Source organism: Ixodes scapularis, unplaced genomic scaffold (genome assembly GCF_016920785.2).
Source record: "Ixodes scapularis isolate PalLabHiFi unplaced genomic scaffold, ASM1692078v2 PGA_scaffold3__209_contigs__length_174095766, whole genome shotgun sequence".
Taxonomy (NCBI): domain Eukaryota; kingdom Metazoa; phylum Arthropoda; class Arachnida; order Ixodida; family Ixodidae; genus Ixodes; species Ixodes scapularis.
Window position 1 is genome coordinate 73,625,753 of NW_024609868.1, and position 14,879 is coordinate 73,640,631.

At 44.7% G+C, this 14,879-nt stretch overlaps 1 protein-coding gene across 1 annotated transcript in view; it reads right to left on the bottom strand.

The window, feature by feature from the left end:
- LOC121048606 overlaps positions 1 to 14,879 on the bottom strand; it is a 95,787-nt gene that overhangs the window by 28,383 nt on the left and 52,525 nt on the right. The window contains exons 5-10 of the mRNA XM_040505122.1: positions 10,735 to 10,896; positions 6,896 to 6,987; positions 4,408 to 4,573; positions 2,633 to 2,805; positions 1,045 to 1,115; positions 847 to 963 (exon numbers count right to left, since the gene is read on the bottom strand). Of these exons, the coding sequence (XP_040361056.1) occupies positions 847 to 963; positions 1,045 to 1,115; positions 2,633 to 2,805; positions 4,408 to 4,573; positions 6,896 to 6,987; positions 10,735 to 10,896 (781 nt within the window). The remainder of the gene's footprint in view (positions 1 to 846; positions 964 to 1,044; positions 1,116 to 2,632; positions 2,806 to 4,407; positions 4,574 to 6,895; positions 6,988 to 10,734; positions 10,897 to 14,879) is intronic.

The window sequence follows — 14,879 nt, forward strand, 5'->3', positions numbered from 1 at the left end:
AAAGAAGATGCGCAAGAGGATTTTGTGTTTTGATTATACGATGATCAACTGTAGCACCGATATAAATACAAAGATTGTTTTATTTCACTTTAATTTTTTTTAAATAACTGGAGCCAATACATTTTAATTGTTTGTTCTGCTTTACGTACTAGCTTGCGTGTATGTACCACATCGTGAGATTCTAGCAGTAATCAGTGTTCTTCCTTAATCACTATTTTGTACTGTTTACGGTGTGATTATTTTTTTCTGCGTCGTTCCTTTATTATTTTTTTTGTTGGTAAAGCTCAGCTTAACACGTTTGTCATCACTACCGAGAGGTCTTTAGAGGAGCCGACGTGCTCTATATTAATTAACTCTACCTCCCTATATATACTTTTCGTTTAATTTATAGTAGAATGTGAATGAATTTATCTAATGTCTATTGATACATTTCCAAAATTTCAGCCTCGCTGAATGTATAACCGATATATGTGGCAGTTCTCTCTGATAAATGCATAATAAAATAACTGAATAAATGAAAAAGAGTACCAGTATGGGATGTGTTCTTCACTGAACTTATGTTTTGTTGTAAAAAAACTGCGGCAAAGCAAGCGTCGAATTAAGTTCACACTACAAATGCAAGCTGGCCAACGGCAAACGTCTGTCAGTCAAGGCGATACAATCCCTAGCCTTTCAACTCACTCAATACGACGAAATGTTTTTTCCACAAAGTAGCACAGTCAAGGTTTTTCAGAACACATGATAATACCGCTCATGAACACTAGCACCAGCGCAATGTGGAGAACAATAAACAGAGCTAAAAAACGGTCTACTAAAACGCTTCATGTGTAACCATAATTAACTCACCATATGGCCTCTTCTTAAGGATTTCAGGAGCCATGTAAGGGACAGTGCCCGCTGATTCCCCGTCATGAAACTCGAAGGGCGTCCTGTGGAAGTAGCCACGCAGGGGTCGCTTGGCAACTGCGGCGGAAGGCGGAAGGACGCTCTCTTAGTCGTGGTCAGTTCCATAACCTTACTTGAACTTCTGGTGGGTGTACTTACAATGTCCATGGCAGACCTTTGTCGTGTCGAAGTCTATTACCTTGACACGTCCACCGGGGAGAATCAGCATGCTGAAAATTGTAGTTGTGCTCGATCGAACAAGGAAGTACTAAGCCTGAAGAAGGGAAACTGAAGGTATATATCGCTCTTGAAGGTTAGCTTGCTGGGTATTTTTGAATGAATCGGAAGATTATTGTTAAAGAATAGTTGAGAAATAGATTGTCTGGAAGGACCCACTGTGGGTTGCCGGATACAAAGCTCACTCGAAGAGCGCGGTCGTCTTTTTTTTTTTCGAAAAACGTAATTAGGGCAACATTAAAAAAATGATTACACAGTTAAATTTAATATACTCTCAAAATAGGTATATAAAACAAGCTTGCAAGCGCGAATAATAACAAAACAAAGCGCTTTAAAAATCTGAGGAACCTCAGTTTTACTTAAAGCCCCACTAAAGCGCTTTCTCGACTACGTATGGTTCGAACATTATCTATATATCACAAAGTTAAAAAAAAAAAAAGAAGTGTACATGTATATAATATATTTGTATACAAACTCTCGTAGCCTTTCCCCACTTGGTGTCGAGAAAGGAGAGGGAATGATCTGTACTTTCCTTTTAATCGCAAAACAAGAAAAAAAATATTGTACATTTTATATTGATGCGGAATGCTCAAGAATAGTGTGTGCATTTTAGGAGTTCGAATTAAGTGGGTTGCACCTCCGAATAAAAAGTAACAATTTCTCTGAACCATTGTGGCACATACCGTGAGGGCCTAAGGAATCTAACTCACTTTAAACGAGCCGCAAAAATCGGTTTCTCAAAGTAGCGCGCCGCGATTTACTACATATTGTTGCGGCTAGGTGGGGGAAGTATGAAGTCAAAATATTAACAAACGAACTTACCTCGTCTAAAAATGAAAAAAAAATAAAAATAAATAAAGTGGAGCCTGTTTCGGGCAATTTACCGCACTATTTCGCAGACAATTCCATACGAGGCTGGCCACTTGCATACGCTGTCGACAGATGGCGTAATGTGAAGCACTAGAGGATGCGGATCCTCGACCGTTTATTTCTAAGGTAGAAATGAGGAACCCTGAATGATTTAAACACCTCTTTTGGTATTTAGTTTATTTTAAAAAGATAGCCCAAATATAAAATCTTTCACCAAAGATACTCGCGTTGCGCAGATGGAAGTGTAGCCAAAACTTTCGGAAGAACGTCTGGTAAGCTCGGCGCCGGAGCGCCCTCGACGCTTCCGGCATCTGTCGGCAGCACATCGCACACGGCCCGCAATTTCCACGAGACGCTGCCGTGAATTGCATGAAACAGGTTTGTTCTTTTTCTTTCTTGTTTTTATTTTTTGAATTAGGTAAGTTTAGCTGATGATATTCTGACTCCATACCCTAACTACTTAGCCATACCTTTCGTTAAGCAAACGATTTTTGCGGTTCGTTTAAAATGGGTTAGATCTCTTCGGCCCTCGCAGTATTTCTGCTCTTACAAAAGCTGACATTGAGCTGTACTCAACTTTTACGTATTCGGTTGGTGTAAGTCACACATCCCTCATTGTGACTTGGGTGGTTCAACTCACTTTGACACCTTGATGTCTCTGTGAAGAAACCCGCGGAGGTGCATATGCTCCAGCGCTAGAATCAGCTGGGCCATGACGATCTTCACGGCTTCGGTCTCCAAGAACCCTTCCTCGCTGACGACGTGCATGAGGTCCAGACCGGCAATATACTCCATGACTGTGACGTACGCCTCCTTCAAGACCCGCACCGCCCATGCGTGACAATAGGAAAATGTTACCCACGAAGAGTTACTAAACACTCCGTTTCACTCAAGTCCGAACGCGGCAAACGGTATATGATCTGGGTAGGGGACAATCGAGCAGTGCCAAAAAGGCGCTTCGTCACGGTATTCTTCGAGTTTGTGCATTTGCTTCTATCTGCTAAACCAATGCGGAGGGCAAGTTCGTCTGCTTCTTGCGCAGGGGGTAGCGGTGACGTCAGAACGTCAATCCCTGATTGGCTGATCGCGACCCCCTATCTGAGCGTCGTCTGCTCCTTTGCAACGTCTTCTGCTCGCAACGTCGTCTGCGTCTGTCTTACCTTTCCTGCGACTTTCGGAAGTGCAGAGGCCAGATTCACGAAACGACCTTCCGCCAAAAATGTCCGTAAGACAAAACTTAAGAACAAATTCGTATTCACGAAACGAAATTTTCGTAAGTTTTGCTCAGGTTACGACAAAATCCTACGACAGCTCCGAAGCTGTCTTACGCACTCCTTACGATCAAATCAGCATGGCCGACAGCGTCGCGGTCGCGACGACCCACGGACGTTTATTTTTTTACGCGCGCTTCTGACGCGTCCCGACTTCAAGCAGCAAGAAAAAAGTAAAATGTACTTGAAACAGACCACTACGAACAAGAACGCTGGATCCACAAATACTCGGGAAAAGCTCCAACGGCCACGATTCCACCGAACGCGACCAAGCGAGCACGGCAGTTAGGTCTAGCAGGCACTCCCCGACTCGGCGACAGTCTGCCCACGACCGGCTGGCGTGCTGAATGGAATATGCCCGCGCGACCCTTGTCAACCCTTCCCGTATTATACTTTGATCGCTGACCTCAATTTTAGATTAAGAGGTCAGTTTCTTCCTCTTGTTATCTCCTTGTTTCCCGAGGCAACGGTGACTCTCGCCAGTGAAAAAGCGGTGAATCTCCGACAGACGCAGGAAAGGTAAAGCAGCCATCGCTTTGACAGCAGACGTAAAGCAGACGACGCCAACCCGCTGACGCCGTTAAAGAATGAGGGGTCTCGCCGCACACGAAAGGAAGGAAAAAGTATTTGGGAGGGAACTTGCGTACACTAACACGCTCACCCTTCTCGGTTTTTAGCAAACAAACCTCGGCGCCTCGGGACACCACGCCAGTGAGTCCTTTGACTTGCCTCCTTGATGCGCGTCTGCTAGTTGTTAGACAAAAACAACGTACCGCTCGAGTTATTTCGTCTGCCCTCTCTGAAAGGCCAAGTCGAGCTCGCTCGTAAAGACCTGCACTTCCGAAAGTCGCAGGAAAGGTGAGACAGACGCAGACGACGGTGCGGTCAGACGACGTTGCAAAGGAGCAGACGACGCTCAGATAGGCGGTCGCGATCAGCCAATCAGGGCTCGGCGTTCTGACGTCACCTCTACTTCCTTTCTCATGCGCAGAAGACAAAAATGAGCCAAAACCATCGAATTTGTTCTACTCGGCAAGCCTTGCCGAGATGGTACGGAGCAACGGCGTGTAAGGTATCATACGACGCCACGTGCAAGACATGTGTAGCTGTCTCGCTGAACAGTTAGAAACGTATTCGAACTTACCTTGACACAAAAGCAGCTGTAATACTTGACTAGGAAAGGGTTTCTGATGACGGACGCCACCACCTTGTCCATGGCGGCTTGCTTGCTGCTGGTGAAGCGGTCCCTAGCCACTAGTTTGATAGTGGCAATAAAATTGGCCGGCTTAAAGTTAGCCAAGTACACAGCCCTGTTTGAGGGGAAAAAGTAAAATAATGAATGCCGTGTGATGCTGTATACCAGATAAAGGCCCATCTTTGTTTTTGAAGAGATTGTTATGGCTGGTTCACACACTTCAGACTGCTTACAACTAGGGGTGTCGCGAACTTTTGTCGAACCAGATTTTTAAGTCGAACTTTCGGGGTTCGAGTGGTTCGAACCGGTTCGACGAACCTTCGAACTGTTAACCAGATCGACCAGTTCGACTTTGCGTACAGTGTGGCCAGACCTTGATACAAGCAGGTCTAGGTTTGGAGAATTTTTTTTTAATGTAAAGGGTTATTTTAATTTTATGAACAATTGCAATTAAAATAAACGAATTCTAATCACCTTACAAGTTAATATTTTTTGTGCTGTATTAACTGAAGTGACCAATCAGTGCTGCCCTTAATTCATCCCTTAGCCATCACCATCCAATCCGAAGAGAGCTGTCCAGCATGTCGCGCATGCGCATAGCAGTCGTACCTCAGTCGAACTTTTGTCAAACTTTTCACAAGATGTTCGAAAAAGTGGAACGTCGTCGAACTCGAACCTCGACCTGTTCGCGATACCTCTACTTACAAACGCGTGCCTGAAAAACAATTTCATAAATATTTTTATGACGAAAATACAGACTGGCGTCATCTATTGGGTAGCCGTGGGAAACTTCTGTTTCCGTAAAATGTTTTTTCTTTTCACGACATATGTCTTTCTTTTTGTTGGCTTGAAAAAAAAAGTTTTTGAGAATATCATCAACGACCATTTCTATAGTACGTACATTTGTTCTCGGAAGTAACGCAACACCTTCGTTCTAGTGAAATGGCGTTCCAGGGTCACCTCATTGATGCCGCCAGCGTGCCAGTGTTTTTACTCCTCATATCACAAGTGCTCGGTCCTAAGCAAACATACGCTTGTAAACGGGCCTTCAGTTTGGCTCCACATATTGAGAAAACGAGACGTCGTACATGCCTAGGGTCACGGGGACTCGAAAATTGTTCAGAGAATGATTAAAAAGGTGATTAAAACTGTAACTCTACTATTCAGTTACTTGTTCACGCTTTCAATATTGTATAATAATCTGGGTACGAACTGCACAAACTAAAAAAACGAATGAGAAAGCGTTAGACATCGCAAAAGAAGGGTTGTTTGATTGATCCTACACCTTCGAGGGCAGCATCACTTAACTTCTTTGTTTAAATATCATAAAACATTAACTATAATTATATAATGATTATCAGGATATCACTCACTATTTTCACTTAAATTTCAATTTCGATTTTAATTAAGCAGAATCAATCACCTTTCGTAACATGTATTCTCAAGCACCAGGAAACTAGTTTAAGATGCAGTCGTTACGTAAAAAGCAAAGCTCGCATACCTATACCCTGTCTCACTAAAACGGTGCAGTACAGCCAAAGCTACAAAGTATCCCCGACGTGTTCAAGAGGAGGGAGAGGAGGAACGGGGGAACTCCAGCCCTTCTTTCCCGTTCCTCATTTCCCTCCTCTTGAACAGGTGGGCCTATGCTCTCGACGCTGTAGCTTTGGCTGTACTGCACGGTTTCACTGAGACGGAGTATAGGGTTTGCAACAACTTGCATATCGCATACCCGGTAGGTGGGTAGGTGAATGAGTCAGCGAGTGGGCGGGGGTAAGTGGGTGTGTAGGTAGGTGAGTGAGTGAGCGGGTGAGTAGGTGAGCGGGTGAGTAGTTGAGTGGGTGGGTGAGTGGGTGAGTGAGCGGGTGAGTGGGTGAGTGAGTGAGTGAGTGAGTGAGCGGGCGGGCGGGCGGGCGGGCGGGCGGGCGAGGAAGGGAGCGAGCGAGTGTGTGTGTGTGTGTGTGTGTGTGTGTGTGTGTGTGTGAGCGAGCGAGTGAGCGAGTGAGCGAGTGAGCGAGTGAGCGAGTGAGTGGGTGAGTGAGTGAGTGAGAATTAAAGTAACTTGAAATAAGAAGGTTATGAGTTTGTCTAGGTTGCTCACATTTATATTTATGGCTACGTTTACATGGATGCGATCGTAGCGCATCGAACCGAGCAGGAATCAATCGCACGCAGCCTGTCTTCCTACTTCTTCCTCTTCTACCTATCTGGTACCAATCAAAATGGTCAAATCTCGATTCGATGCGCAACGGTCGCATCCATGTAAACGCAGCTTATGTCTGGTTGCTCACATTCACATTTATTGCTCACATTCCCCTGCGAGGCGAAGGGAAATGGAGAATGAGGTCGCACTGACACGGAATGGCATTTCAAGGTCTCGATGGACGCCCACTCGGTCTCAGAGAATGTAAAAGCCTTTTAAATGTTCGAAGCTCACCCGAAGCCTCCTGCGCCGAGCATTTTTATATTCTTAAAGTCCCGCATCTTTGGGATGACTTCCCCGAGCGAGGGCTGTTCCGGCAGGTTCATCTGGGGAAAGATACAAAAACCAGGGTTGTAGCCTGACATGTACACGTCACTGAAATCAAATGGTAAAAAAATACTGTTACTCATTACTCACCCCTATCCAAAAAGTAACTAAGCACGTTACTCGTTACTGCTAATAAAAAGAACACGTTAACGCAGCTTGAATGCAACGTGTTATTTCCTCGTTACTTTGAATGTGCCTTTTGGATGACGCGGTAGGCACTTCCAATATTTGTTGTCGGTAATATATTTTCTTGAGTTTTAACATTTTCTTTCATGGATACTTGTGGCTGTACTGACGTACCGTTGATGCATCTTTTTATGGTTTACCTAACGTTTTCTCGACGCGCTGTTTACAGGCGCGAGCTTAGGTGAGAACTGGGTTGAGTACTTGTGGTGTAAGGGCCTGATGGAGAAAATGAAACGCGGTCTTTCAGCCCTCAACAATAAACTATACGCATCGAAGAAAGCTGAGACTACGCAAGAACGCAACGCTGGCAGTGTTCACAAAAGGCGACAGTTTGAGAACATGAGGTCACCTTCTTCTCAAAAGATAGGAGAGAAGATAGGTTTGTCCACGAGCCCACGTTCACGTACACCAAAAAGAAAAGGGTATAGCCATTAGACCCTTTGTCACATATAACACCCCAGAAACGCTAGTTCGACGTACAGTGCACTGAAGTCGAACTGACGGAACCAATTTTTACGGCTTGATGACGTTGCGATATAACATATTAAATTGCTAAAGTACGCATCAACAACATAGAAAAATACTGATGATTTGCACTAGGGCCAAGAAAACTCCGATTACTTTTACAGCTAAGCTGTTATGCTGTGGGATCTGAAATAAAATGCGTCCACAGATGTTGAAAGAAAACTCCCCATTGGTCGTGGCAAGTATGAATAAATAAAAATTAAAAGGGGGCAACCAGCGTGAGTCAGCCCTCCTTGGCATTATTCGTTATCATCTCTAAGCATCGGCCTCGAGGTCGTCCTAGAAGTTGTCCTTGAGGTCGTCCGAGACGTCGTCCTTTACTAAACATTGTCCTAGACGTCGTAAAAATAACAGCTTCGCTGGTCCTCCATCTTCATGTGAAGTCTCAGATGGCTCTACATTTTTTTTCCAGTGAGTCAAACGTGCATTAGCTATTTCCATAAGTTGTTCAACTCGGCTATCAAGCCACTCGTAAAAGTTGGTACCGTCGATTCAACGTCAATGCGCCTTACGTCGAACTGAAGTTTTGGGGTGTATTATATAAGAATACGCCCTTTTTTCAGTGCGTAAGCCTAATGTTTATTCAGCCCAAAATGACATTGTGGGCGCATAAAGCATTAGTTCCTTCCTTCTTTTTTTCTCACTTTTTTTTTTTTTTGCGGGAATAGTTGCTGCAGTTGATTACAATGTCATTTTTTGGTTTTATGAATATTAGGCTGAGGTGGACCTAAGTTCATAAACAAATTTAGATTTTCTTTTGTGTCTTGTAATCTAGGTCATCTGCTCAAACTTTCCCCTTACATTACCCTCGCTAGCGTTACATTCTTACAGAGTTTGAGCTATCTGCGACGGGCAAATTACTTTTGTGTGGCTAAAAAAAAAAAAAAAAAGTTATTTTTTTATAGACACTTCTCTCCGGAAGTAACTGAATACCGTAGCTCGTTACTTCGTTGGAAAGTACGAAAAATACCTGACTCGTTCCTTCCCTTAGAAAAGCACCTGCGTCGTTACTTTGTAAAAAAACAAAAAAAAAACTAACAATGGTGTAAATAATACTCTACGTGCAATGCGTCACGTACTAGTATGGTTTGAAACATGACAAAATTAATTTGCCTACGCGACGCAGTGATGAAGGTCGAAAAAAAAAAGATTTTTTCTTTGAGGAGTGGAGAATAGTTGAGTCATCGGAAAAGATGGTAAATGCCTTTGCATGTTGCTCACCCCGATGGACCTCCTGCACTAAAGTTTCAAGATAGAAGCTGCGCCACGTCCCGGAAATAAGACCTTTCCGGAAAATCCCACATTGCACCTCGGGTACGGGGAATTGTGGTGTCGTTCGGATTTACGCCCGGGCCGAGTTCAACACTCCGTGCGTCCTGGAAGTGGTCAAATTCCCTCGCTCTCACCGCTGCGAGTTCAGAACTCGACGAAAATGAAGTGAACACATATTACAAGGCCGACTCGCACTTTATACAGCGTAAGGTTGGTCTGCCAGTAGGGGCGACACTGGTTTACACTGTAGATGAGCAATTTAGCCAGTGCAGTACAACCGCTAGCCTGGGGTCTTTAACGTGCACCACGCAGTAGTGATACACGACCGCACGCCGGTACGATGCTCATCCAGATCGAAACGGGCAGGGGTGGGGCTCGAACCCAGGATCCCTGGGTTCGGCGCGTGGAGCGAAAGCTCGCGCTGCAGAACCCAGGGATCCTGGGTTCGAGCCCCACCCCTGCCCGTTTCGATCTGGATGAGCATCGTACCGGCGTGCGGTCGTGTATCACTACTGCGTGGTGCACGTTAAAGACCCCAGGCTAGCGGTTGTACTGCACTGGCTAAATTGCTCATCTACAGTGTAAACCAGTGTCGCCCCTACTGGCAGACCAACCTTACGCTGTATAAATCACTCAAACGTCCAATTTGACTTTGACTTTGACTCGCACCCTGTTTTGGTATCGTCAGGTTTTCTTTGCATTCTAAAATCGCGAAATGCTGAACCAACATAAACCACTCTTGAGTTTATTGGTCCTCCTTCACCCGACATACATCCGATTTCCGTAGTGCGTTTAAAAGACGATGGGAGCTAGGCGCTGCGTGTTAACGGAATGGCATGTTTAGCAACCGCCCCAGTAATGCAGTCGAATTTCCAGAGATAGCCTTAGCTTGCAATCAGCGAACGACGGTGTGACTTGATGTATTCACAAGAGTGGTTGCGCCGTGGGGCGGGGCTGGCTACCGTCCCAAAAGCGCGAAAACGTGGCGGAAGACGACGCTGTCGTGCGAAGAGTGACGCCGCTGCCTGGTTAGTGATGGACGTCAATAAGGGGTAAGACGCACACAGGGAAAGGGGAGGAGATTGATACCCACGGATAAATAAACAGTAGCGAGTCTCTTGCATATTTTCTGGTTCTCACCGCTTAACGTGTTCCGTTTACTAAGCCTAAAGTAAGTATGCGCCGTCGGCAAAAGAAAAAGGTTCGTATAACGCGGAAGCGCCAACCGCATTGCATCGCCGCGCTCCTTGACGGCGCGGCGCCTGCTGCCGAGACCCCCGCGGTCAGCACGCGCGTCCTTTCTTATCTGTTGTCCCGCTCGTTTGCTTGCTTCGACGCGATGCGTTCCTGACCGACTGCCATAGATGCCGCTCCGGCAGTCCAGCGACGCGTACACAACAAGGCACCGTGTTGTCGCCGACAGGAAAAGAACGGCAGGGCGTCTGTTCCGGACACCCGACCTCCAGAGCGCGCCCTTTGCCTTGGCTGCGCATGCGCAATTGAGGCTCATGATATGGCGAAATGTTTTCGAAGACAAGGAAGCTCGCGCTGGAGGCGGGACAACTGAAGGACCTGTCTGTCGTTCTCAGCCTGCCAGTAATTAAGGTACTGAAACGCTACTGCGTGAATGGATCCTATTTATTAATGCGCAAAAAAAGGTCGTACACAAACGGATGGTTTTATAAAAAAACAAGTTAAGATTCATGTAAAAAAAAAAAAAAAAAGGACAGCATACGTGCATTCGAGGAAAAAAAAGTAGTGACCCGTTCAAGCTTGTGGATGATGGCGTCGCCGATGGCCATCCAGTCCGTGACAGGGACCTCGGAAAGCTTCTCGAGCAACGTGGCCACCTCCCCGATAATGATGGTCAGCTTGCGCACGGCCGTTCCTAGAGTCTTGGCCACATCTGGGTCTTTCTTGATGCACTGCGTCGCACAACGCTCATCAGCGTCTGCTCGATGCTCGGCGCAGCTAGCAGTCAGCAAGGGTTGGTTGACCGATCTAACGTAGGTAATAGGCAAGTTTTCAAGAGACACGTGCCGATTGTTAGAATGTCTAAACCACTTCACAATGGCGGAACAATTGATGCTTCGGAGTGTGGAACTCTATAACTTCACACGTGAGTATGTATACACCAACACGCTATTTACCAAAAAACCCGCGTTCGCCCACACCAGAGCCGGTTTTCTCGAAGCGATGGGAAACCCATTTTGGTAAACCACGGTGCCTAGGAAGGGAAAAGTACCTAGGTACTGTAATAAACGGCTGGATATTGAACAATAATTATTTTTGATTGGGCAGTAAGATGCGCCATCTATCGGTGAAACAAGCCAGTCATTTTGTTTATCCTCTTTCCCCGTTGTTTGTTATCGATCCAGTATGGTATTTTAAGTCAAAATATAGTAATGTTGTACTTGAAGACCAATTTATTTGCTTCAGATGGTACGAAGAAATTTCAGCTACTATGCTAGAGTTTGTCGACGAATATTCGAAAATGTAAAAAACATTTCCTTCAATATGTTTCGCCATAAACAACGCATAACTTTACCGTGTGCCATCCAGTCTGGCAACACCGGTGCTGTAGTCTCGTTTTTGTTCCTTGCGACTACAGTGTTCGCGACGCACGTTTCTGTGATTCCTGCTGATCTCAACTGTTTGCCTTCTCTTCCGTTTGCCCAACCAATCCAACGGTGACGAGAAGCTAAGCTTCTCGTCACCGTTGAATTGCTGGCCACCGGGGATATGTGGAAACCTCGATGCTTTCGGCATAGTGTCGGCGCACTGCGAACAAAAAAACAGTACAATGCCCCAGCTGTTCACCCGGAACGAAGACTTTATCGAGGATAACCCCCTTTCTCCGCAAAGTAATCGCTGCTCACGAGTTGGCGTGCATTGTGTAACAAATTAAACGTGTTAGTATAAATATATACCAACACTCGTTCGCAAAACATTTTTTTACTCACCATAAAAACACTTGCAAGGCTTATGTACCGTCATATGTCTTGGATCACGGACTGCTGAAGAGTGATGCGTTCGCGGAATGCTGCCGTCGGTTAGTTTAGTAGTCCCTCTGAACTACCGCTTTGCTTGACGTGCTAATAGGTTGATGGTGCGTCATTAATATAACAGCCGGATCGAAATGAATGTTCAGCAGAACCATGCAGAACTATTAGCCCTCATTAAGCGACGTCGCGGCCATTTTGCTCGTAGGTACTGCTCCTCCCTCGGCGCCCCTGCTCTCCTAGTCACGTGACCTAGAATTCCCCCTTCTAGGGACATTAGTTAACTTTAACCCACGGTTCGCGTTCGAGAAAACGGGCCTTGGTGTTGGCATGAGCGTGCACAGGAACCAGGTTCGTGTGAGATGAAGCATCAGCACATGCGCAGTACCGCCAACAGCGCCACCACCTTGGCGTGACGTCAGAGAGTGGACATGGTGTGTAGCATTTCTATAGGGTTCCAACTGTGGTGGCGTCCTATGAGCTCACCATTGTTCAGAGATTCCGCAAGTTCCAACAACGGGCACACTTTTGAAAGGCGTCTATGGACGAATGACGCAACAAGTGCACGAACTGCTCTGAATGTGCTTCAGCTGATACGAACACAGCCGAGGAGCGGACGCTAAAAGCGCTAGCTTCCTTCTCAAGGAACGCGGTGTTAAGGACCCACAACGGCTGCACGAACTTTCGAGTTTGCAATTTTAGCCTTAGCAGTGGCACAGTATCCCCCAATATGAAGGAACCATTCGCCGAGACAATTTATGCGGCGGTTCTCGGCACACTTTGCTCAGAGTCACTTTTTAGTTTCAGAGAGGGAATAGAATAAATGTCCATTTATTTTCTCACTCCAAGCAATATGGGCATAGGCAAAGCGAATCCAGCATAGCCACATATAACTGCCTAGTCGAGCGGGCCCTTCTTATTGTTGGGGGCTGTACATCTTAAGGTGAAACGAACTACATTTGCTGGTGCTTTGGACTTGACGCACATTGAAGCGGCCGCTTACCGCTCCGAGAATACGGCTCCCATCGCACACCAATCAGAACGTTATTGGTGTGTAGCTTAGTGGTGCAAAACTATCGTTAGTACTATCGATTGTATTGATAGTCGCCAGAAATCTGAATATCGATAGTAAAAAAACTATCGATAGTCGACTATCGAAAAACTATCGATAGTACCATCGATAGTCGACTATCAAAAAGCTGTGAATAGTACTATCGATAGTCGCAAATCGGAAAATTATCGCTAATCGACTATAAGAAAACTATCGATAGTCGACTATCGTACGGTTTATTATCGATACTTTTGCGAGACTAGTAATTTGCGTCGCTCCCTCTTCTTTTTTTCTAGCGTTATATTTTTTTTAAATGGGACACCAACTAGCCCAAGCACTTACCACCCCAACTTTGGTTCAGCTTTCAGTGATGACAAAGACGGGAGTTTGGGCGAAGAAAGAAGGAAGGGAGGCGAGTGGCGGTGCGGCAACTGTGTTTGCTCTAGTGGTGCAAAACTATCGATAGTACTATCGATAGTCGATTATCGAAGAACTATCAATAGTAGTATCGAAAGTTGACTATCGATAGTACCATCGATAGTCGATTATCGAAGAACTGTCAATAGTAGTATCGAAAGTTGACTATCGATAGTACCATCGATAGTCGATTATCGAAGAACTGTCAATAGTAGTATCGAAAGTTGACTATCGATAGTACCATCGATAGTCGATTATCGAAGAACTGTCAATAGTAGTATCGAAAGTTGACTATCGATAGTACCATCGATAGTCGATTATCGAAGAACTGTCAATAGTAGTATCGAAAGTTGACTATCGATAGTACGATCGATAGTCGATTATCGAAGAACTGTCAATAGTAGTATCGAAAGTTGACTATCGATAGCACTATCGATAGTCGATTATCGAAGAACTGTCACTAGTAGTATCGAAAGTTGACTATCGATAGTACTATCGATAGTCGAGTATCGAAGAACTGTCAATAGTAGTATCGAAAGTTGACTATCGATAGTACCATCGATAGTCGATTATCGAAGAACTGTCAATAGTAGTATCGAAAGTTGACTATCAATAGTACTATTGATAGTACTATCGATAGTAGTATCGATAGTACTATCGATAGTCAACTTTCGATACCACTATTGATAGTTCTTCGATAATCGACTATCGATAGTACTATCGATAGTCGATTATCGAAGAACTATCAATAGAAGTATCGAACGTTGACTATCGATAGTACTATCGATAGTCGATTATCGAAGAACTATCAACAGTAATATCGAAAGTTGACTATCGATAGTACTATCGATAGTCGATTATCGAAGAACTATCAATAGTAGTATCGAAAGTTGACTATCGATAGTACTATCGATAGTCGATTATCGAAGAACTATCAATAGTAGTATCGAAAGTTGACTATCGATAGTACTATCGATAGTCGATTATCGAAGAACTATCAATAGTAGTATCGAAAGTTGACTATCGATAGTACTATCGATAGTCGATTATCGAAGAACTATCAATAGTAGTCTCGAAAGTTGACTATCGATAGTACCATCGATAGTCGATTATCGAAGAACTGTCAATAGTAGTATCGAAAGTTGACTATGGATTGTACTATCGATAGTCGATTATCGAAGAGCTATCAATAGTGGTATCGAAAGTTGACTATCGATAGTACTATCGATAGTCGATTATCGAAGAACTATCAATAGTAGTATCGAAGGTTGACTATAGTCGATTATCGAAGAACTATCAATAGTAGTATCGAAAGTTGACTATCGACAGTACCATCGATAGTCGATTATCGAAGAACTGTCAGTAGTATCGAAAGTTGGCTATCGATAGTACCATCGATAGTCGATTATCGAAGAACTGTCAATAGTAGTATCGAAAG